General features: G+C 38.6%; 1 protein-coding gene across 2 annotated transcripts in view; it reads left to right on the top strand.

Annotated features, from left to right (window-relative positions):
• LOC120424791 (trithorax group protein osa-like) overlaps nucleotides 1-12,147 on the top strand; it is an 18,026-nt gene extending 5,879 nt beyond the window's left edge. Inside the window, exons 2-3 of one of the 2 annotated variants that reach the window (XM_052710095.1) lie at nucleotides 5,630-8,399; nucleotides 8,454-12,147. In XM_052710095.1, coding sequence (XP_052566055.1) covers nucleotides 5,630-8,399; nucleotides 8,454-9,952 — 4,269 coding nt within the window. In that variant the 3' untranslated portion in view covers nucleotides 9,953-12,147. Of the gene's footprint in view, nucleotides 1-5,629 lie in introns of both variants that reach the window. The other variant, XM_052710094.1, reaches the window with a different exon arrangement.
• The last annotated feature ends 13,472 nt before the right edge of the window (nucleotides 12,148-25,619 follow it).

The raw sequence follows: 25,619 nt of genomic DNA, 5'->3' as shown, positions 1-25,619 counted from the left end.
AACGTGATCCACCCTAATGTCCCTTTGGAACAAAACTTCAGAAAGTGCACACAATTTGCGGTTTTCCCTCCTTCAAACTCGTCGTCATCTACTTAGGAACACCATTTTTGGGCAAAACGCCCCCGCAGTCTCATTTGTCCCTGTGCAGTTTTTGGTGTGAAATGAGGTTAGACTGGGAGAGAGGAGAGCTAGCGGTTCAAAGCTTAATGAACAGTGGACAATAAATCAAAAATTGTTGCAGCGCTGCTTGCAGTCACAGCGCGCGGTAGCTAATTAAGTGTGGAATGTTCGAAACGCTTGATGAAATGTCACGTTTTGTGGTGCGCGGGAGTTTTTTGGTTTGGGATTGACTATCGCATATTTTTTTTCTGCCTAGCATTGCGAATTCTTGCGCAAAAGTGCGAGATTAAAGCTGGCTTTTTTTTGGTGCGAGATTGACAAGTGAATTTGATGGCGTGACTTGATTGAGCAGGTTATTTTTGGGTCGAGTGATGTTTTGAAAAGTTGAAATTTGGCCTATGAGAAATTTTTTAGCATGAAGATTGATTATTTGTACATTATTGCAGCATTTTGAACTAGTAAAACAAAGTGAGTTGGGTTGAATTTTTACAATCCAAATTATTTTTTTAATCAGTCAAGGATGCCTATTTGAAGTTGGGAGACTGGATTTATGGTGATTTGTCAACAAATAACATTATTTTTGTTAATTTTTCGAAAGGTGTACAAACTTTTTTTGGACCTTTTTTGATTTCTGTAATAGTATTTGCTATATAACTTTTTATAGAAATCATCTTTTCATGAGCTTTTTATAGCAAAATGTTTGGCATGAGTTTCTGAACAGAACAATGTACTAGGTTTCTGTCAAACTTTTAATTGTTTACATGTTTCATCACAAATTGTGCGTAGTGCCCAAGAGGTGTTAATACTTTTTTTACATACTGTATGTAGAGCAATTTTTGGAGTTTTAATTGTAAATATTATTCATCATTTTCATAAATTGGTCAATAATAAAATGTGAGTAATTTAATACTGACATTTTATGTAAAATATTTGAACATGCTTAATACTTATAAAAAATAATTTTCATGTTTTGATAACTGAACATTTAAATTATACACGTCAGTTTTCAAATTGGAGTATATTGTTATAAAATGCATGTTTAGAATAGTGCCTTACACATGCTGATTCCTTTTGGTAACGATTTTCCCATTCCTTGTAAAGTTATGAAAACCGTAATTAATCAATGATTGCCAACTAGGACGTCAATGACTGTGCCACAAAATTATATAAATTTTGAAACACATTTGATTTAGATCAAAAATTCTTTCAGTGGCTTCGAGAAGGCAACAACCGGCACATGCTGATTCCTTTTGATGCTGAAATTTTAAATTGAATTTAATACAGAATATTTTAAAGTGACGATCATTTTTTTCGAAAATGATCAACGGCTTCACCTTAAAACAATTTTGTTTAGAAAATGTGTAAAAAGAGTCTTTACACCCAAAACTGGCAGCGCTAGTCCGAGAGAATGATTGTTTCGAGTCGAGAGAATAGTGGTACCATTCACGGACGCAGAGAACACAGCTCGAGATGGGCGATAGAACTATTCTCTCGAGGTTCATTTGCAAAAAAAGTTCATCCGTCAAACAAAAAACCAAAAGTGTCGACAACGGGAATCGAACCAGAGACCTTTGACAAACCAATCCAATGACTTAGCTGCCTCGGCCACCACAGCTTGGTGACCATGGAGAAGTCAGAAGTCGATGTATGACACTTGTTGGAGATTTATTGATTCAACTAACGAATGAACTCATTTGTTATGATGGTGTGAGTTGGTACCATTATTCTATCGATTTTGGCACTGAGCCCTCAATAAATTTTGAGAGAACGATTATCTCGATTCTGAATTTTGGGTGTAGAAAAGCAATCGAGTACTGTAACATGGGTATACGTTAAGCTCACGATTGAAAATTTCAACAGCAATAACTTACTGAGATATGACAATTTGAAGATTACAAATTCAAAAAACAGGTGCCACTTTATTCAACCACTGCGTTGACCAAATTGGCTCATATTAGGGGAAGACACATGCATGACAAAAAAAAACTTTTAGAAAATAATTATTTGTAATTGTGAATTTAAACATTATTAGAATGATTTTTTTTTATCGAAATGGTACTCTTTTTTTCGAAGGTAACTTGAATTATAATTTACTGACTGCAGGTAAGGGAATTGGAGTTAATCTAGTTTTACGCAAATGAGAGCAATTTTAAGTTTTTTTTTACAGTGGACTCTCTCGTTGTCGAAACTGAAGAGACCGTCGAGAGCGAGAGTTATCAAATTATAGAATGAAAAATCAAAGCGATCTATTCGAAGGGACTCAATAAATTATTGACAATAGGAGCAATATTGATATCGAGAAGGTCGACAGCCAGAGAGTCCACTGTATTATGTTTTTCTACCTCATTTAAATGCTCGTTTTATACCACTTCATTTCTTCGTAGATCGCGTATATTTGGCATGAGTTCATCTCATGTTATAATTTAAACGCTGAAAGTTACGTCCAAATCAAAACACCTCGATACGACCTCCAGAACAAACGGAGCAAAATCTACAAAAACTGCCTCTTCAATTTACATTTGACTGTAAATATTTCAGGCTGTTTCCATAACTTAACGAGTAAACTGATATTTTTGGAGATTATCACTATTGTATACTCTATAAAATGCAAATTAACAAATTAACAGTCATTTTTCGCTGATTATTCGGCAGTTGCCGAGACTCGCCATTTATTTCTGCCGAGCGATAAGTTGTTCTGGTTTCGGCAGATTTCTGCCGAAGTTCGGCAAAAAAAATCTGAGTGTAACATTTTATGGGTTACTGACAGACCTTTCTAACGAGTTCAAAATATCGATGATAATAATATTCTGTTGATACTGGATCATAGTTGGACTAAGTTTGTTCCATATCAAAATTAAGGGTTTCTACTACGTGGGGGAAATTAGAACAGCAAGCACTTTTAGTAATATTTTCAGAAAATGTATCCAGATTTTTAAGCGAATACGATGGCATGGCATGACAACCACACACACTTTTTTTTTGTTATGTTGGTACCACTGCGCGATTTTGACATTTTGGGCGTGAAGCATTCTAAACGCCATTTTCACTTGAAAATCTGGAACTCTCACGTCAAATATGTATGTAGAGTATATAGAGCAAGGTTCTTGGCGACTTCCTTGATACCTTTCTTTAAGGAAGTCGCCAAGAACCTCGCAGTGAAATCTGCGTTGTCCACAGTTATTTTGTTTGATGTTGAATTATTTTTAGATTTAATTTTTAAATATAGATTCCCGGTCCTAACTTGGTCTCAGCACCTAAATGGACCTAATAAAAATAAGTTTGTGAGGAATAAAATAGACTCCAATAAAAATATTGAAAGGACTATATTTTCTGTTATTTGTTGTAGTCATCAGCATTTTGCTCAAACAAATTCTAAACCGATCTTATTCGCAACAATTACAGGTTAACATTTTTTATCAAAGCACTCTCTAATGAGAATCTCTTGAGACCTTCTCAGAAAATGCCAATGCGTCGTCTAAAGTACTTTCATGGTGTTGTGCAGAGCCAAAAGTGCAAGATAATAAACTTATTGCTTGAAGGGGTACAGATACTTCACAATCTGTTTCAAGCCCATTGCATCTCCATCCAGCTGAAGATTCTCGTTCAGAACTAGCAGCAAGTTGTTGACACCAGTTTGAAGTATAGTGCTTCTCCATCACGTCATGAGGGTTGTTGAATCGAACTGCACTTTTGCTACTTTGTGCTAAATCGTTTCAACTGTTTCTGATTAGGGCTCTTCGATCGATTGCGTGACAATCGTGTTCATATCTTCACACTCACCAAATGAGCTTAAAGCGAGCTTACACAATCTAAAAGTGGAGGGCTCGAACCGTCACGATTGCCGCCAAAATCTCGCGCGCTGCTTTGACCGCCCCTTTCTCGCTGGGATCCTTATCGTGTGGATCGCGCGTGCCATCCGCTAAATTAATTACAATCAAATTTTAAAACCTGGCGGCGGTTCTGACGTTGGTTCGCACAAACCCCGAGCCCACTCCTTCAAACGAGGGCATGCCCTTGCCAAAAGCAGCTGGCCAGATGAGGTGATAACCATCTCCCTCAAATGCCTCGGTCCACTCTCTTAGTTGCTTGCACCACCCCGTGTTTTAGACGAGGGGGGTTCAAAAAACAAAACGATCACTCAAATATCGTCAGCCCAGGTACCTCTGCCTTGAATGTTATGCTGTGCGGTGCATTTCTTTGGGAGCTGTAAAGTTTTGCGCCAAAAATAAATGTTGTTTTTGCCGAAAACTTAGATATTCTGCAAACACTTTCAAATCATCAAAGCCATGAGAAGCCAAATAAATTTATTTTAATTTTCTCTGTTTGGTCTCAAATATTTTTGTTTCATAAATTTAATGTTCTGTACATATGTAATTTATTTGATTTTTTGCATCTAATTGAAATTCTTAACATTCAATATAGGTATTGATCCCGAAATGCTTACTTATAATCAATCTCATTTATGCAGTTCTTTTAATAATTTATTCAATAACAAAGAATTCATTGAATCAATTGGACTAAAAATTAAGATTCTCAAACCTAGTTGATGTAATAAAAAAGTTGAATTGAATTTTTTGTAAACATTAAAATCTGGAAACCTTATGGCACACACCTTTCTCATACTTCAAAAAATATTCAGGCTTGATGAAAACTACCTTCTTATTTTAAACACATGCTGAAACCAGATAAAGTAGCATAAAAATGTTTAAATTCACAAAGAACAGCAGCTTTCAAATGTTTTTTTTGGGTGTTTTTGAATATTCTGACTCGAGGCGGTTAAAAAAAATACCCAAAATGAAAAAAAATCTTTATTAGACCTTTTAAAAAATTACAATGATAAACTCTTAAAATGACTCTAAAAAAAAGTTTTTCTTTCATATTAAAAGGAGTTGGATAAAACCGGAAACGGAAAACATTTCCTGGGGAATTCAGTCAATAATAAAGGATGAGGAAAATAATGTCCACCATGCCAGAGAATCACTTTATGCTGCAGAGTTGCATACCACCGGGTACCTTCTTGCACTTTGGCAGAGTTTTCTTCGCGATTTTTTCGCGACTTTGCCTCGGGAGGGCACCGTCCACCGGTCCGACCACCATCAGCGTCCGTCAATCTTTCTCCCAGGCGAAATGCATAATGGCAATGTTGGCCGTACGACCGTTGTTGGGAGTTTTATGTCTAGTTACTCTTCAGAAGCGCACCTCACAGGGTCTCCGCGGTTGCTCGAATCGAAAATGATCATTAATTGAAGCCCACACTTCACACCGCCCCGGTGGACCGTGGTGGTTGGAAATTACTTCTTGATCGGTGGCCGGTCGGTGAAGGGGAGATCGGTGGCCGAACTATCTCATGGGAAAACCGTTCATCAATTGTACGGTTTGGTGTGACCCAGAAGATGCACATCGGCTTAGTCAAGAGTGGTGGCGACGGGAGTTTAGTTTTAGTTTTATGGCTGAGGTTAAAGTTCTCGCTTGATAATTTGAGCTTTGTTGCTTCTTGGTCTAATTCCAGATGTTGAAACTGCTGATAGCGGCCTGCCTGGTGACGCACGGGTTAGGCCGACCCGACGTTTCACACATTTTGAGGCAGAAGCAAACTCGGCAGCAGAGGAACGACAGATCGTTTCATCCACTGGACTACCTGGCAAAGTTGGGGAACAGCACGGAGATTGAGGCACGAAAGGCATCGGACAAGGAGTTTGATGTGTTCAATTACCTTACCGCGTTCAACGGAACTGAGATCAATGCCCTTGATGCCAGATCACCCACGACGCAACGGAAGAAGGACCCAGCGGTAGGAAACCGGGTTGGTAACGGTAATAGAACCTTTAGGAACTCGAAACCATCTCCGTTCAAAAGAAACACAGCAGAACAAGGTTACACTTATGAAAAGCCAGCAGTCCCACTGCCCATTAAACCAGTGGATCCATTCGATTTTCCGTTTAATCCGGATGCCAACTTGATCAAACCAGTATCGACGCAAGCTCCGGAATACCTACCTCCTTTCGAGCAAGGACCTGAATCAGTAACTCCTAGCTCTCAACGCCCATCCAGTACTGAAGCCCCTTACAAATATCCAACTCCTCAAACACAACAAACTGGAATCCCAGTATCAGTCGTCCAAGATTCCCAAACTACCTCAACCCAACGGCCAACTCAACGTCCACAAGAATCAACGCAACGTCCTTCTCAGCAACCGGAAGGTCCTTACGGCTCGAGCGAACCATCTCCAACTTCATTCGGAACAACCCAACGACCTGCTTCGATCTCTGAAGGTCCATACGGTGGATCAACCCTTCGACCATCACAACAACCTGACGGATCAACGCCACAACCAGCCAACGAGCGTGAAGACATCTACGGATCGACGCCAGACAGCTATGCTCCACAAGGTTCTTCAACAATTGCACCATCTACTCAGGACTCTTACCAACCACAAGGATCAACTCAAAGACCTAGCGATAGCGACAATCAAGAAAAACCACAAGACAGCTACGCCCCTCAAGGATCTACGACCACGGCATCGCCATCTTCTCAGGACTCTTACCAACCACAGGGATCAACTCAGGGACCTATTGACAGTGGCACTGAAGGACGACCTCAAGACAGTTACGGACCACAGAGCTCAACTGCTTCGCCAGTACCATCATCAACCCTAGAAGACTTCAGACCAACCGGAACTACCGACTTTAATGGCTACCCACAAGTGTCCAGCTTGAGCCCAATCAGTCAAGCACAGGACGTTCAGCCAACGACTGAGGACGGAACCAATGGGTACTCTCAAGGACCTTCTAGTACTTCTCAGGGCCCTTCGTCTGCTTCCAGCACTTACAGACCTTCCCCAAGTTCGACAAATCGTCCTGAGGGTCAGTTAACAACAAAGCCGAACATTGACCAGGAAGATCAGAATGCACCGATTCTACCTCCAAATTTGAACGAAGTGATCGGAGAACCCGTTGACATCAATGAGCTTGCAACCACAACTCCAAGCACCACGACGACTCGGAAACCCGACGGATCTTTCCTTCCACCAAAGCCACTGCCAGAACTAGTCGTTCCCCGTGAACCGAGCACTTCATCGCGCCCTGAACAATATCCAACTACAGCATCATCAACTGCAGCATCCTCTCCCGTCCCAACCAGTGGATTCGTAGCCTCAACCTCCGCTCCGGAATATCTGCCACCTGATGAGTCGCAGGATTCTACTACTCCTTTGCAACAACAACCCGACGCACCTTACGGCTCATCGACTCAACAACCCCAAGGACCATCTTCGCAGCAACCCCAGGGCGCCTACGGCTCAACCCAAAAACCGTCTCCAATTTCCCAGCAACCTGATGGCCCATACGGATCCAGCGAACCACCAGCGAGCTCGGTCGGAACTGAAGGACCTTATGGTGGATCAACCCTGCGACCATCTCAACAACCCGAAGACTCGTACGGCTCAACCCAAGGACCTTTCCAATCCACTTCACAGCCGGAGAGTGAACGAGAAGATTCGTACGGATCGACTCAAGGTCCATACACATCGCGACCAGAAACGCAGCGTCCATCTCAGGGTTCTGAGGACTCATACGGATCGACTCAGCGACCATACGGTGATCAAACCGTCTCAACGCAATCACCGTTCTCGACCGATGAATCTAGCACACCATACGGAGTCGATGGAACCAGCACCGTTGCGGGTCAGGAAACAACAACCTTCGGTGGGTATACAAACGGAGTTCAAGAAACGACTACTGCATCTTCGTTCAGTACAGGACAGGATGCCACCACAACTGCTGGTTATTCAGGATTCAGCCAAGAAACAACTACCGGAGCATACACGAGTGCTAGTCAGCAAACTACAACTGGTGGATATCCAGGATTCAGCGAGCAATCGACTACTTTCAGCGGATATCCTGAAGCATCTTCCACACCAGATTCATCTTCTGCTACCGGATCCCCGACAACTTCAGCTGGGTCTACGTTTGCGCCAGAATCTTCAACCTATGAACCCTTCGATAGCCAACCCGGTCAATCGTCGTCGGTCAGACCAAACAACGAGCCACTGTACTCGACACCTTCTACCACCGGTCAGCAGCCTGCCGGAATGGCAGTTTCCACATCGGCTCCTGAATATCTTCCTCCGGATGCTGGCGACTCTAGCAACCAGTACCGACCATCGGATGCTAGCTCGATAGCTCCTCCGGCACCAACATCGGATTCGTATCAACCAGAACAACCAGGCAGCCGTCCAAGCAACACGACCAGTCAGCAGTATCCGCAATCCGGACCTGGAGGTCCACAAATTCCGAATACTGCCAATCAGCAGTACCCGCAGTCTGGACCTGGAGAACAGAAACCGAGTCGGCCAAGCGCACCGTCCGACAACGAAGTTGGTCAGCAGTATCCACAGTCTGGTCCAAGTGGTCAACAAGGCGCCGATTATGAACCCGGACAACTACAGGGCAACCAGCAGTACCCACAGTCCGGACCGGGACAGCAGCAAAATCAAGACTACAGACCAGAACAACCAAGCCGACCAAGCATACCATCCGACAACCAGGTAAGTCAGCAGTACCCACAGACTGGACCAAATGGTCAACAAGGTTCTGATTATGAGCCTGGACAACCACAATCCGGACCTGGTCAGCAGCCAACCCAGGGTTATCAACCAGAGCAGCCGAGTCGACCAAGTGCGCCCTCGGATAACCAGGTCAATCAGCAGTACCCTCAATCCGGACCAGAGCAACAGCAAAACCAGGACTACCGACCTGAACAACCAAGCCGACCAAGCGCTCCATCCGATAACCAGGTCGATCAACAGTACCCGCAATCTGGACCAACGGGTCAACAAGGCTCGGATTACGAACCTGGACAACCACAGGATAATCAGCAGTACCCGCAATCCGGACCTGGACAGCAGTCAAATCAGGGCTACCAACCAGAGCAACCAACTCGACCAAGCGCACCCTCAGATAACCAAGTAAGTCAGCAATACCCTCAATCCGGGCCTGGGCAACAGCAAAACCAAGACTACCCAAGCCGGCCAAGCGCACCTTCCGACAACCAGATAGGCCAACAGTACCCTCAGTCCGGACCAACGGGTCAACAAGGTGCAGATTATAAACCTGGACAACCACAGGGTAACCAACAGTACCCACAAACCGGACTTGGACAACAGCAAAACCAGAGTTACCGACCAGAACAACCGAGCAGACCAAGTGCGCCCTCAGATAACCAGGTCAATCAGCAATACCCTCAGTCTGGACCAGGTCAACAGCAAAATCAAGACTACCGACCTGAACAACCCAGTGGACCAAGCGCCCCTTCCAACAACCAGTACCCACAGTCTGGACCATCGGGTCAACAGGGTCCAGATTATGAACCCGGACAACCACAAGACAATCAGCAATATCCACAATCTGGACCTGGTCAGCAGTCAAGCGGACCAGACGCCGATAATCAAATCAGCCAGCAGTACCCACAATCGGGACCCTCCGACAGTCAGAGTTCACAGCCAGGATCGCCATACCCGTCGCAATCCCCACCGGAAGATATGACCATTGCAGCCGACATCAACAACGAGTTCGGACCAAACAACGGATACCTGCCGCCATATCCGGTGGACAACGCGGGCCTTCGAATTGTCGTGGAAGACAACTCGCCACGGTCCGAGTCGGAAGCGGAGGAGTCCGCGCTGCAGCCACGTGTGGCCTCGGCTGCCCCGGCTGACGGGTACAACTACAAGGTTCCAGAGGACAAACTACCTCCGACGATAGTGGTTCCCTCGCATACGCTCGATGACCAGGGCTACCATTACATGATTCCTAACGTACCCTTCCTCTCGTAGGGGGTCGGTAATACCTTGGGTAGATCTAGGTCGGTAAGCACTAACCACTAACTCAAGACTCGTAGTAGAGACGCAGCATGGTTTTGAAATCTTGTTAAGTTTTCGCACATTGGTTCGTACTTTTGACAGGTCGTGTCCAGTGTTGCCAGTTCTTGGATCCCTTTTGACGAGGGGTGACGTTAAATCATATTCCGTGAGTCGTCTTTAATGTTAGTCTACGTCCCAATTTCCATTCATTAGCTTATAAAACGCATTTATACGCAAAATCTTTCATTTTTCTACCAAAGTTTGGATGCCACAGCAAAGAAAAAGGAAAAGAGAACGCGACTTCATCGAGACCGACGGCGACGACGACGACGACCAACTTAGACCGACTGACCAAGTTAGCGCCACATAATTTATTTATTTTGTTTTCATCGCCAATATTTTTCCAGCCATTTTTTCCCATGACTTGATCGCGGCGGGGGTTGCGCGGGTGCAGTGTTGCCAGCGTTGGGGGAGGGTGAATCCACAAAACTATCTCTAAGTACTTCCACTTATGTAACACAACTGCACTTCAACAATCTTGAAACAATCGATTTCGGCGGCAATTTCAGCGCTGGATATTGCAATATCTAGCTTCTGTTGCTAAAGTTGTGGCAGTTTAGTTTGGTTAGGGGCAAGACGATCGAACTGCACGATCGTCAACCCCAGAATGGCACTCTCGACGACGGCTTCCAAGATCTGGTTATTCTGGCTGATCTTTGCGCAACGGGGAATGGGATAAAGAAAGAGTGAGAGCTCCGACGAATCGCGTGAACATTATGGTTATGTTTAAAAGTATTATGAATTCGTTAGGAGCCCGATTAGTGGATGGTCCCGCCGGGGAGGTTAGGTAGAGTGCGGTGTGTTGGATGGAAGATTTTGTAGTGAAATAGTATTCTTAAATTTCTACTCTTACGCTTTTGGCTTTAAAATCACTTGGTTTATAATGTTTAAATCACTTTCAAAAATCTGCTGTGATAAATGTAACAACGAATTTATTTCAACTTCTTTTAGGTTAGGTATTTAGTTGTTTAATATGGCACCATCAATTACAAAGCTGCACGAATGAAGTTGTAATACAGTGCTGATATTATTATCTGCAGTTTTGTATTGTTTAACTCAAATCATGTTCATTTTTTTACTTTCATGCTTCAGCAAACCAAAAAAGTAAGAAACATACTAACAGTGGAATCATTTTTTTGAACATAGTTTAACCATTCATTAGTATCTATTTGTATCAAAATTTCTAAGGTTAACATAGGTAATATAAGAGTTTTTCAAAAAATAGATCACCTGATTTTTCTTGGAATAAAATATAAATAAATAATTGCAAATCTTTCCAGTAAAACAAGATTCAAAAATTGTTGACTTTTGATGATTAAAACCAAACTAGTTTTCCATCCTTTCTTCTCCCAAAACAACATTTCCATCCGACCTGCCGCGTTTTCCGTCCAAGTCGCCACACTAAACCTGCTGGCCAAGAGTTTGCTTTCTTCTACAACACAGGGGCCTCATGGTACCATCATCTGGCCGCAGGCTCTCTTCGTGAGAGAGCGACCCCAACCGACCAGCTTGTCTACGAGTCTAACTCCCTAAGACCCTTGATCTGGAGGCCATCAGCACCAACCGCTCCATGCAACAGCTACAAGAAAACACTTTTCACGACTTGGTCCGTGTAGTTATTCGTGTTTACAGGCTTGTAAATAATTATATCGATTAAGTCGTCGTTTATAACACTCATAACAGAGTTTGCCTTTTTTGCCATTTCTGAATGTTTGTTTTTCGTGAGACTACCTTGCGCCATCAAACGAACGCACCACGCAAGCCGTTTTCAGCGCGACTGCGACCGTATCTTCATCAGTCCTAAATATGGACCATCACTAAAGTGGCCACTGGTCACCGCCACCCACCCACGCATCACGCCGCGCAGATTGCAACCCAAAAGATGCACTTGGCTTCAAGTGACACGTGAAATGAAGAAGTCATTCCCTAACCTTAAAAACGCGCCATCAAATCATCATCCTAACCTCAAAACAATCCTATAAACGTGTATAAACACGCACGCACACATTTTTAACGAGCGATTATTTAAAAGAAGTGAAGAAGTTAAAATGAAGATGTTAAGTGAAACAGAGGGTAGAAATATACTTCAAAACGTATCATTATGACAAGATTGTGTTTTATTTTCCGAAACCCACCCGCCTTACCCCTCTTTCAGTGTACCTATTTTCGGCCTAGTATCTCCTCCAAGTGCAGTGCTGCAACCCACTGGTTCTCAAGTGTATTATATCAATTCATCATTGCTTTACCAGCCCTCCCCTTCTTGTTCGTTGATTTGCCTTTTGGTTTGGTTTGGTTACTCCATTCATTGAAGTTGGATGATTGTTTTCGTTTGATTGTCAGCTCTGTTGTGGGAGCTTACCTACCAGTGCGTTCGATTTAGGGGGAGGTTTCGATGGGGGTCCAGCGAAATAGGCAACAATCTACGTTGGGCCCCTTAATTGGGGGCTCGTTGATTGGAGAGGTGACCGGAGAAGGTAGGTATCTGTTACTGAAAAGGTTGCGGGAGTCGAGCACTTGAGTAGAAGATTAATAAAGTGAGAAGTGATTATGGATGATGACAGTGATTAGGAAAGAATTGGACCAGGTTATCATTAGATGATAATATAAATATGAACGGGTGTTTCAAGCTATATAATAAATAAAAATAAAATTGACAAAACATAATCATTCTTGGATCATTTATTAAATATCACACGCAAAACACAAGCCAAGGTCATACTAGTACTATGAAATTGTGATTGATTTAGTTGTATGTTAAGAAAAGCTGTCCTACAATATAAGCACATATAAGTTTTTTTTTTAATTTTTCTCATGTGTAATTCTATGATATTTCAAACATCTTTTTTAACACTTTTGATTGGACCTTGTGAGTACTTTTTGAACATAAATAAGCGTTGCTAATTGTAAAATTTACGACTGATTTCAAATACTTACTCCTTACCAGAGCAAATCTCTGAGATTTCGGTCATTCAATTTTTTCTGTATTTTTTAATCCGGCTGAAACTTTTTTGGTGCCATTTTGCATCATTAGTTTGACCATATAATTTTCCATACAAATTTGGCAGCTGTTCATACAAAAATGATGTATGAAAATTCAAAATCTTTTGAATCTTTTGATCGAAACGGCGTAATATTGAATGTTTGATCTTTTTGAAATGTTAGTCTTGATTTAAAATTTTTGAAAATATTTTTTTCAAAAGGATCGGAAAATTTCACGAACGTTTCATATTTTAACATTGCAAATCGGACCATTAGTTGCTGAGATATCGACATTAGAAAATGGTGGGTTGTTTGGGTGAGACTTAGAAAACATAAATTTTCTTGTTTTTAAACCTTTGCATGGCAACATCTCAGCAATTAAGGGTCGTGTCAACAAAGTTCGAAAAAGCTTAATGTAGAGAATTTTCTCAGCTTCTCAAATTTTTTTTTCAACAGTGGGCAAACATGGGCACTACTTTTAAAAATCATTAACTGCGACTATTTTGAAAAAAAGTCACCTAAAAATGGTTATAACTTGAAAACGGTGCTTTTTATCAAAATTTCACTGGAGTACTTTTTGATTGCAATTTCTATTTTACATCGAAAAATCAAATTGAAAATTTTTTGCGACCAATATTTTGATTTTTTGAAAAAAGTTGTATTGATTCAAAAAATCATAACTCGGTAAAAGATTTTTCGCCCATTCTGGAAATTTCTGAAAAGTTGGCATTTGATGTCCTCTAAAACATATCAAAAAATAAAAAAAAATAAAAATAGTTTTTTTTGCAAATCAAGTTTTAGTGACAAAAAGTGAAATAAAAAAAGATGCAGGTGGTTATGTCTCTACATGACCAATAAGACAATGAACTTTGTACAAAACTCTGAAAAAATATTCTATTTTTATTTATATTTTTTTAATTCTTTGCAAATTTATTTAATCCTGAATAATTAATTTAATTTAAAGTTTTCAATTATTGACACCTCTGTAGAAATAAATTGCCAACACACGAAAATATTGACAAAAAAGTAAGGTTCGGAAAATGTCCCCTTCTCCTCCACAAAAAAAAAAAAAAAACGGCAGCGATAGAGCTGCATCCGGAAAATCATGTACCAGGTCCATGTTTACTCCGGGTGTGGCCAGCCTCGTCAAAATGGTCATTTTCATTACCAGTATCAAAAAACATGAATTTTGATACCCATATTGCCCCAATTTGTATGGTTCCGCAAATGTCCTCCCGTAAGAACCTTTCCCAAGGCACTGACCAATCCGGTCGAAATTACCATTTTCATTACTAGTATCAATAATCATGAATTTTGATACCCATATTGCCCCAATTTATATGGTTTTCGTTTGGTGGATAAAGCATACAGATTGCTTGAATGGGGTGGAAGATATAAGCGTTTAAACAATTACAAAAATCGTTACACTTTCGCTTCGCGAAATTTTGGATTGACACCCGTAGACAGTGCCCGTAGGACAAAATTCTTTGTCAAAAATCACCAAATTTTTTTTACCTACAACTTTGCCGAAGACACCATATCGATCAAAAAATTCCTTCAAAAGATACAGATTTTTGAATTTTCACATATCACTTTTGTATGGACAGCTGCCAAATTTGTATGGAAAATTATATGGACAAACTAATGATGAAAAATGGCTTCTTTGGGCATACCAAAGGCACCAAAAAGCTTCAGCCAGATTAAAAAATACAAAAATTTAAATTAAAGAAAAATAATATTTTTCTCTATATCGTTGTAAATATTGTCAAAAACGATAACGTCGTTTTCAAAATTGAAAAAATGTGGCAATTTTTTGATAAAATAAATTGTTACAAATTCTACAACAGATTTACCGGATTTGATTAAAGGATTTCTATTAAGGGTTTACATACAAGTAAATCGGCAAAAAAAAACAGAGGTCGGTTTGAGCACAAACTTCAACTTTTTCTAAATCTGTTTATAGGTATTAATATATACATTTTTATTTATTTACAAAACACATTTGAAGACATTTGGTTGTATCATTGCCGAGAGAAAGCAGTTTGAAGATGGCAGTTTCAAAAACGTATGCCACGATATCTCAACACTGCCTTGACCAAATCGGCTTAAAATTTTGGTGAAGACTCGTTAAATCTGTCCCATGTGCATGACGAAGCCCGATTTTCAAAAAAGTTTATTTTTAAAGAAGATAAAATTATTTTTCATATAAAAAAGCGTCAGTTTTTGATTTTATTTTTTTTTAAACTGCCGCTCTAATCTAGTCCGTCCCATATGTAAAAACAGAAAGCTGAAAAAACGCAAAACAAATTTGTCCCACCCATAAGGCTACGTGTTAAGATTTCTCGAAAAAGTGAAATTTACTAAGGTTTTCTGGAATAAAGTACTAAATTTTATTTGTTTTTCTGATAGTTTACAAGATTTCGAACCAAACTCGTCATTAACTCAAAATTGACGAAATACAATATAGGACGGACTTGATTTGAGCGGCAGTAAAGCAAAATTGAAAAATCGGGCTTCGTCATGCACACGGGATATGTCTTGAAAGTTTTCATCCCGAATTTCAGCCAATTTGGTCCATCCCATGTCGAGATATCGTGGTACCCGTAAATAAACTCGGTGTTTCGCGAAGAACGCTCACAAAGTTTGACAGTTCGCTTTGCCCATTGCCCATGGTCTGTCACTAGTTTAAATTCTGGAGTTTTTTTTAAAGGTCTAATAAACCAAATTTTCAGTTTTTGCTTTTTCGGTGTTTTTAATAACAAAGCTAAAAATCCGATGGTAAAATCGCATATAAAAGCATGCACATCACCTTCGTCAAAATAAATACTTAATATTACACACTGCATGTACAATTTTTGCAAACACAAAAAAAAAAATGCAACCGACGGGATTCAAACCCAGCACCAACAGTAAGGACTGGCGCCTTAGCCCACTCGGCCGTCAGACCGATGATAAGCTGTAAGGATAAACGCATATATGAGCTTGACATTTCGGTCAAGTAGGTTTCCCATACTGATGGGCTACATATTTCAGGGTGTAATATTACACAGAATTTCATAAAATAATTCAACATTTATTTTACACCCAGGCCTTTTACACGCAGCTGGATTACTACCTTATTTGCTGTGAACCCTGACTCAAAACGGTTTCAAAAATACCCAAAAAGCAAAAACTGGAAATCGAGCTTGCCATTTCATTAGGGCACATAACTTTTTTAAACAAGAGTGTGTCCCTTTCACACCTTATGTAAACTGTAATTTGAGTGAAAGGGATACACTATTGTTTACAAAAGTTATGTGCCCTTTTGAAATGTTAGGCTCCAAATTTGGTTTAGTTTTTGTTTTTAAAAATAACTCCAGAAATATAAAATATCTTCATGAAACTTTCAGAAGTGATTGTAAATCATCTTTTAAGTGGATTTCATAAATTTTATGTAATTGGATTTTTTTTTGATTTTCTACATGTATGTTATCCCTTAATTCATGTGTAAATAATATTTTTTTTTTTTTTTTTTTTTATTTATATTTATTCAAATTTCTTTTCCATGTACATTCATTCAGTTAAAATATTATTGAGTGTCCAATCACAAACGATGACTTTTCACCTCAATTTTAAATACTAGCAACTTTCATTTATTCATGAAATATTGTAGCTTTCGCTATTCAGTGATTTCAAATGTAGGAGGTCCTACATGTACAAAAGGGAAAAGGGATACCTTAAAACTAACTTATAAACTATATAAAGAGCGGATCAATGCAGCTGAAGACTGCAATGATTTTTGTCGAAATGCATCAATTATCTTATTGGACATAACATCCAAAGTGTCAACTTCGGCTAATTGATGAAGTTCACTGGTGCTGAACCAGGGAGGAAGTTTCAGAATCATTTTCAGAATTTTGTTCTGAATCCTCTGAAGTTTTTTCTTCCTGGTTAAGCAACAGCTTGTCCAGATCGGCACAGCATAAAGCATGGCAGGTCTGAAAATTTGTTTATAAATTAACAGTTTATTCTTGAGACAAAGTCTAGAATTCCTGTTTATAAGTGGATACAAACATTTAATATATTTGTTACATTTAACCTGGATACTTTCAATGTGATCCTTGTAAGTAAGGTTTTTGTCAAAACCAAGTCCAAGATATTTCACTTGATCCTCCCACTTTAAATTTACCTCATTCATCTTTATAATGTGATGACTTTTTGGTTTAAGAAAATCAGCCCTTGGTTTGTGAGGGAAAATAATAAGTTGAGTTTTTGCAGCATTTGGAGTAATTTTCCATTCTTTCAAATAAGAATTGAAAATATCCAAGCTTTTTTGTAATCTTCTTGTGATGACACGAAGGCTTCTGCCTTTGGCGGAGATGCTTGTGTCATCAGCAAAAAGTGATTTCTGACATCCTGGGGGCAAATCAGGCAAGTCAGAAGTAAAAATATTGTATAAAATTGGACCCAAAATGCTTCCTTGAGGGACGCCAGCACGTGCAGGTAGTTGATCAGATTTGCTATTCTGATAACATACCTGCAGAGTACGATCCGTCAAATAATTTTGAATAATTTTCACGATATAAATCGGAAAATTAAACCTTTTCAATTTCGCAATCAAACCTTTATGCCAAACACTGTCAAATGCTTTTTCTATGTCTAGAAGAGCAGCGCCAGTAGAATAGCCCTCAGATTTGTTGCTTCGAATTAAATTTGAAACTCTCAACAACTGATGAGTAGTTGAATGCCCAAGGCGAAATCCAAACTGCTCATCAGCGAAAATTGAATTTTCATTAATGTGCGTCATCATTCTATTAAGAATTATTCTTTCGAATAATTTACTAATAGATGAAAGCAAACTAATGGGCCGATAGCTTGAGGCTTCAGCAGGATTTTTATCCGGTTTCAAAATCGGAATTACTTTGGCATTTTTCCAACTACTGGGAAAATATGCCAAATCAAAACATTTGTTGAAAATTTTGACCAAGCAACTTAAAGTTGCTTCTGGTAATTTTTTAATTAAAATGTAAAAAATGCCATCCTCACCAGGGGCCTTCATATTTTTAAATTTTTTGATAATAGATTTTATTTCATTCAGATCCGTATTAAAAACATCATCTGATGAAAATTCTTGTTCAACAATATTCTGAAATTCTATTGAAATTTGATTTTCAATAGGACTCAAAACATTCAAGTTGAAATTATGAGCACTCTCAAACTGCTGAGCAAGTTTTTGAGCTTTTTCCCCATTAGTTAATAGAATATTATCACCATCTTTTAAAGAAGGGATGGGTTTTTGAGGTTTCTTAAGAACCTTTGAAAGTTTCCAAAAAGGTTTGGAATAAGGTTTAATTTGTTCGACATCTCTTGCGAACTTTTCATTTCGCAGGAGAGTGAATCTGTGGTCAATAACCTTTTGCAAATCTTTTTGAATTCGCTTCAGTGCAGGATCACGAGAACGTTGATACTGTCTTCGGCGAACATTTTTCAGACGAATCAGAAGCTGAAGATCGTCATCAATAATGGGAGAATCAAATTTGACTTGGACTTTAGGAATAGCAATATTCCTAGCATCCAAAATTGCATTAGTTAAAGATTCCAAGGCTGAATCAATATCAGCTTTGGTTTCTAAAACAAAATCATGATTTAAATTATTCTCAATATGATGCTGATACCTGTCCCAATTAGCTTTGTGGTAATTAAACACAGAACTATTGGGTCTGATAACTGCTTCATGAGAAAGTGAAAAAGTTACTGGAAGATGATCAGAATCAAAATCAGCATGAGTCACTAAAGGACCACAATACTGACTTTGATTTGTCAACACCAAATCAATTGTTGATGGATTTCTAACAGAAGAAAAGCAAGTTGGCCCATTCGGGTATAAAACCGAATAAAGACCAGAAGTGCAATCTCTGAACAGAATTTTACCATTGGAATTTACTTTTGAATTATTCCAAGATTGGTGTTTGGCATTAAAATCACCGATGATCAAAAATCGAGATCTATGCCGAGTAAGTTTATTCAAATCCCCTTTGAAATAATTTTTATTTTCCCCAGTACATTCGAAAGGCAAATATGCAGCTGCAATCATAATTTTCCCAAAAGAAGTTTCAAGTTCAATGCCCAAACTTTCAATAACTTTTAACTTAAAGTCACGTAACGTGCTATAAGTCATACTACGGTGGATAACTATTGCAACTCCACCGCCATTTCGATTCATTCGGTTATTAGTTATAACTTTATAATCTGGATCACTTTTCAAATAAGTGCCAGTTTTTAAAAATGTTTCGGTTATAACAGCAACATGCACGTTATGAACTCGTAAAAAGTTGAAAAATTCATTTTCTTTCGCTTTTAAAGAGCGAGCATTAAAATTCATAATATTGATGGAATTACTTAGATCCATGATTAAACTTCAGGGTAAGAACAACATCATTCGCAAATTTTAATCCAATCTGGATTGCTTCCATCATGGATGTAGCATTACTCATTGTTTGAATCAAACCAAACAGTGAGTTTTGCAAAAAAGTCATTTTTTCAAACGTAACATCGCCGAGATCAGAAGATCCCAAAGCGTTGCCAGCAGAAAAATTTTCAAATGAGATTTGAGGTACCTGCCCAATTTCAGAAAGATTGGTAGAGGATTTAAAATTCGTGGATGAACCCGAAACGACGTTAGCATAAGAAATGCCATTGTTGTTACCTAACTTTTCCACGGTAGGGGTATTTCTAGAATTGTTCGAGTGAGACAGCACGAACGTTTGATTTAAAGATGCAGGTACAACCTGACTTTGAGAAAATTTCGGTTTGGATTTCGGCTGATGCTTGGCACGAGAATCCAAAACCTTTTTTCTGATGGGGCAATCCCAGAAATTTGATTTGTGATTTCCACCACAATTTGCACATTTAAATTGGGTGACTTCTTTCACGGGACAATTGTCCTTGTCGTGAGAAGAATCCCCGCAAACCATGCATTTTGGAACCATGGCGCAATGATCAGTACCGTGACCGAATGCCTGGCAACGCCGGCACTGGGTCAGATTCTGGCCATTACCGCCATGTTTCTTAAAATGCTCCCACTTTACCCGTACATGGAACAAAAACTGTACTTTGTCCAAAAGTTTCAAATTGTTGATTTCATTTCTGTTGAAATGAATCAGATAAAATTGTGAAGTCAAACCAAAGCGAGAAATATTCCCGTTTGATTTTTTCTTCATTGGTGTTACTTGGGATGGGGCAATGCCAAGCAACACCTTAAGTTCGTTTTTGATCTCATCCACCGACAAGTCGTTGGAGAGACCTTTCAAGACCGCCTTGAATGGCCGAGCATTCTTGGTCTCATACGTGTAGAAATTGTGTTTGTGGTTTTTCAAATAACCAACAAAAGTTTGGTGATCTTGTAAAGATTCCGTCAACAAGCGACATTCTCCTCTTCGACCAAGCTGGAACGAAACCTGCAAATTGCAAGTTTCCTTGCAATTCTTCAGTTGCGCTCGAAAGCTGGCCAAATCGGAGACGGAAGTCACTACAATTGGCGGAGCCTTTACTCGTTTCTCGACGGCAGAAGGCTCAGTACGAGGAGAAGGTTCCTTGTCATCAGTTTCGGATAAAACACCGAAACTGTTTGTCAATGGAATTGGAGGATTGACCTCACATTCAGAATCAGAATCAGACCTCAGAAGAGGCTGTTTTCTTTTTCTGTTTCCGTTAGCCGGTTTAGCGTTCAAACGCTTCACCGACGTAACGACCAAATCTTCAGAAGATTTGCGTTTACCTTTGTTTTGACGCATTTTGCAAGCAAAGTTCTCTTAAAAAGATGGCTTCGTTTGTAAAATACAACAAAATTTCAGGTGGTGTTAGTCTTGAAAAGACTGTTTAGAATTTTGGAAAATAACTCAGGTAGTCTTTAAAAAGACTGTGAATTTTGTTTTGAAATAACTCTGAGCTTAGGTAGTAAAAAATACCGCAGCTCTAGTGTCCGTTCACCACGAAGGTTCGCAAGACACTGATTGGTAAATTGTTACATTAACTTTTCTTGTGTAAATAATATTTAAATTGCTTACCATATGTGGAATTAGCGAACAGCGCTGATAATTTCAAAAAAGTTTTTACTGTCCATGTTTGCCTAAATGTCCCATATGCACTTTTCAGTTATTTATGCAGTTTGGTTCAAAATGGTGAGCTCTTTCAGAAAAAAACCAAAAATATCCAGTACTTTGTTCTAGAAATCAGGAGAAATCTCAGTTGCATATGGAACATTAATGCGAACATGGGCAGATTAGGAAACTCGTTTTTTTCAGCACTCGTCATATTATTACAAATCGGCAGAGTTTCGTTGGATAAATGTACATGCTGAAAAACACCATTTTGCAACTTGTTGCCAAAACTACTAATCATCAGCCATGTCTTGTATCTTTCTGGCAAGTGCTATGAATTGTTAACAATTTAAATAATTGAAAATTGATAAATTTCGTAGGAAATGTCGAAAGAAAGGAACTTTAAATTATGATTTCGGTTTCTTTCTGTTATTTCGCTTTTCATAGAAGACACCTGCCCGATGCAGGTTTGTCACACTTCTTAGTGCTAAAACCATGCCTTTGTGATGCTTGCAAAACACGAAAACAGGTTGAATAACGATGACTGGGGTTGGAGTGTTGATCTCCTCCCGCGGGTGCAGTCGTTAAAATAAACACCGAAAACATTCCACCTGTGATGAGCTAAACGAGCCTCGAGCTCTGATTGCCACCAGGTTGAAGGTTCGAGTTAACAATTCCCGGCTGGCTGGCTGGCTGGCAATAACCGGGGAGTTCTTTTGGTGGAAAGATTCGCAGATCGCGCGCGTGGGTGTTTAAGGTTAATTAGATTTGCGCGCGGTGATCAATCGCAGATTCGTGGCGGGATTTGGGCTCAGTCATCGTTATTATATAATTACCTCGAATCATCGATCGTTGCCTGATGGGATGTATCACCAACAACATCAAAATACGCTCGATCAGCTGAAGATCAGTGGCTCATTGGCGGTCTAAACATATGCGAATCAAGTGGCGATTATGAAGTTGTTATATCGTTAGATGACGCTTCGATGTTTGTACAAGAGGTTGACCTGCCTGCCTGAACAGACAAGAAAACGCATGGCTTATTATGGACTAACGCCGACGCGACGCGCGCCGCCAGCTTGCCTATATACCGTGGTGTCAATGTTCCATGCGCAGATCTGCGACTTCTTGGGATCATCGGGATCCATATCTAATCGGCAAACGAGGTCGATTTGGTGACGGGTCTTATGCAAAGTAAACGGAGTTGTTGTCTTGTAAGTGAACCTAAATTTGCTTTTAAGGTTTTTGTCCTTAAAAGCAAAATATGAGAAAAACTTTTTTCATGATTACATTATCCGACCTTTCATTGAAATTTTCGGATAATCAAAACTTGTGATGATCGAAGCTACGGATAGTCGAGCATAGAGTAACTTTATGAAAGTAAATGTCTTAATAAAAAAATAGAATGTACTTTTTTGAAAATTAATTTGAAAATTGAACGAAGAGTTATACAGTCCAGACTCGATTATCCGAAGTTCGATTTTCCGAAGGTTTGTATGGGACTTTGGATAATCGGATCACGGACAAAAAAAATTTTTTTTTTTCTTGCTTTAAACATCAAATTCGAGTTCTGCGACCCCGTTTTAGTCAAATTTTAATAGTTGATTGCTTATTAAATAGAGCAATTCTCTACGAAATCGGTCTTTTTTCTTCAATTTTAATTTTTGTATTTTTTAATCCGACTGAAACTGTTTTGGTGCCTTCGGTATGCCCAAAGAAGCCATTTTGCATCATTAGTTTGTCCATATAATTTTCCATACAAATTTGGCAGCTGTCCATACAAAAATGATGTATGAAAATTCAAAAATCTGTATCTTTTGAAGGAATTTTTTGATCGATTTGGTGTCTTCGGCAAAGTTGTAGGTATGGATACGGACTACACTGGAAAAAAATAATACACGGTAAAAAAAATTTGGTGATTTTTTATTTAACTTTTTATCACTAAAACTTGATTTACAAAAAAACACTATTTTTAATTTTTTTTATTTTTTGATATGTTTTAGAGGACATAAAATGCCAACTTTTCAGAAATTTCCAGGTTGTGCAAAAAATCATTGACCGAGTTATGAATTTTTTAATCAATACTGATTTTTTCAAAAAATCGAAATTTTGGTCGTAAAATTTTTCAACTTCATTTTTCGATGTAAAATCAAATTTGCAATCAAAAAGTACTTTAGTGAAATTTTGATAAAGTGCACCGTTTTCAAGTTATAGCCATATTTAAGTGACTTTTTTGAAAATAGTCGCAGTTTTTTATTTTTTAAAATTAGTGCACATGTTTGCCCAGTTTTGAAAAAAATATTTTTGAAAAGCTGAGAAAATTCTCTATATTTTGCTTATTCGGACTTTGTTGATACGACCTTTAGTTGCTGAGATATTGCAATGCAAAGGTTTAAAAACAGGAAAATTGATGTTTTCTAAGTTTCACCCAAACAACCCACCATTTTCTATCGTCAATATCTCAGCAACTAATGGTCCGATTTTCAATGTTAACATATGAAACAATTGTGAAATTTTCCGATCTTTTCGAAAAAAATATTTTCAAAATTTTCAAATCAAGACTAACATTTTAAAAGGGCGTAATATTGAATGTTTGGCCTTTTTGAAATGTTAGTCTTGATTTGAAAATTTTGAAAATATTTTTTTCGAAAAGATCGGAAAATTTCACAAATGTTTCATATATTAACATTGAAAATCGGACCATTAGTTGCTAAGATATTGACGATAGAAAATGGTGGGTTGTTTGGGTGAGACTTAGAAATCATCAATTTTCCTGTTTTTAAACCTTTGCATTGCAATATCTCAGCAACTAAAGGTCGTATCAACAAAGTCCGAATAAGCAAAATATAGAGAATTTTCTCAGCTTTTCAAAAATATTTTTTTCAAAACTGGGCAAACATGTGCACTAATTTTAAAAAATGAAAAACTGCGACTATTTTCAAAAAAGTCACTTAAATATGGCTATAACTTGAAAACGGTGCACTTTATCAAAATTTCACTAAAGTACTTTTTGATTGCAAATTTAATTTTACATCGAAAAATGAAGTTGAAAAATTTTTACGACCAAAATTTCGATTTTTTGAAAAAATCAGTATTGATTAAAAAATTCATAACTCGGTCAATGATTTTTTGCACAACCTGGAAATTTCTGAAAAGTTGGCATTTTATGTTCTCTAAAACATATCAAAAAATAAAAAAAATTAAAAATAGTGTTTTTTTGTAAATCAAGTTTTAGTGACAAAAAGTTAAATAAAAAAATCACCAAATTTTTTTTACCGTGTATTATTTTTTTCTAGTGTAGTCCGTATCCATACCTACAACTTTGCCGAAGACACCAAATCGATCAAAAAATTCCTTCAAAAGATACAGAGCAATTCTCTACGAAATCGGTATTTTTTCTTCAATTTTAATTTTTGTATTTTTTAATCCTGCTGAAACTTTTTTGGTTCCTTCGGTATACCCAAAGAAGCCATTTTGCATCATTAGTTTGTCCATATAATTTTCCATACAAATTTGGCAGCTGTCCATACAAAAATGCCGAGCCGAGCTCCTGTGGCCTATTGGTTACAGGTTTCGTTTGATAAACGGAAGGTCGTGGTTTGAAACCCACATGGCTTGGCACCACCTTTCCTCGTACTTTTCACATGTTTCGAGGACCGGCAGTGCTCTGTATATTTGCATCTGCGGAGTGCGCTGGGCCCAACCGCAAAATGTGCTTGGAGGGACAAAAAAAAAACTGCTTAGAAAGAGTCCCGGGCTTTTGGGATTTCACTGGGAACACATCCTAAGTAGCGTAATAAAAAAGTGCACTTCAGTTCTAGCGACACATATGGAAAGTACAACAGCACAGAGGAAAGGAAAAATGTTACGGCGTGTGGACAGATCAACACACTTGCTCAACAATAGCGCGTGTGCTTTGTTCCCCAAATGCCCAAGAACAGCAAATTGGCAGCCTCTGCAGATCTAAAAATAGATCAGCAGGTCGACAATAGATCAAATAAATGGTCGCAGTGGACTCATGGCAATCAAACAAAAAAAAAAAAAAAAAAAAATACAAAAATGATGTACGAAAATTCAAAAATTTGTATCTTTCGAAGGAATTTTTTGATCGATTTGGTGTCTTCGGCAAAGTTGTAGGTATGGATACGGACTACACTGGAAAAAAATGGTACACGGTAAAAAAAATTTGGTGATTTTTTTATTTAACTTTTTATCACTAAAACTAGATTTGCAAAAAAACACTATTTTTAATTTTTTTTATTTTTTGATATGTTTTAGAGGACATAAAAAGCCAACTTTTCAGAAATTTCCAGGTTGTGCAAAAAATCATTGACCGAGTTATGAATTTTTTAATCAATACTAATTTTTTCAAAAAATCGAAATTTTGTTCGCAAAAAATTTTTAACTTCATTTTTCGATGTAAAATTGAATTTGCAATCAAAAAGTACTTAAGTGAAATTTTGATAAAGTGCACCGTTTTCAAGTTATAGCCATTTTTATGTAACTTTTTTCAAAATAGTCGC

This window comes from Culex pipiens, chromosome 3, assembly GCF_016801865.2.
Source record: "Culex pipiens pallens isolate TS chromosome 3, TS_CPP_V2, whole genome shotgun sequence".
NCBI lineage: Eukaryota > Metazoa > Arthropoda > Insecta > Diptera > Culicidae > Culex > Culex pipiens.
This window is presented reverse-complemented; position numbering and strand designations above follow the sequence as displayed.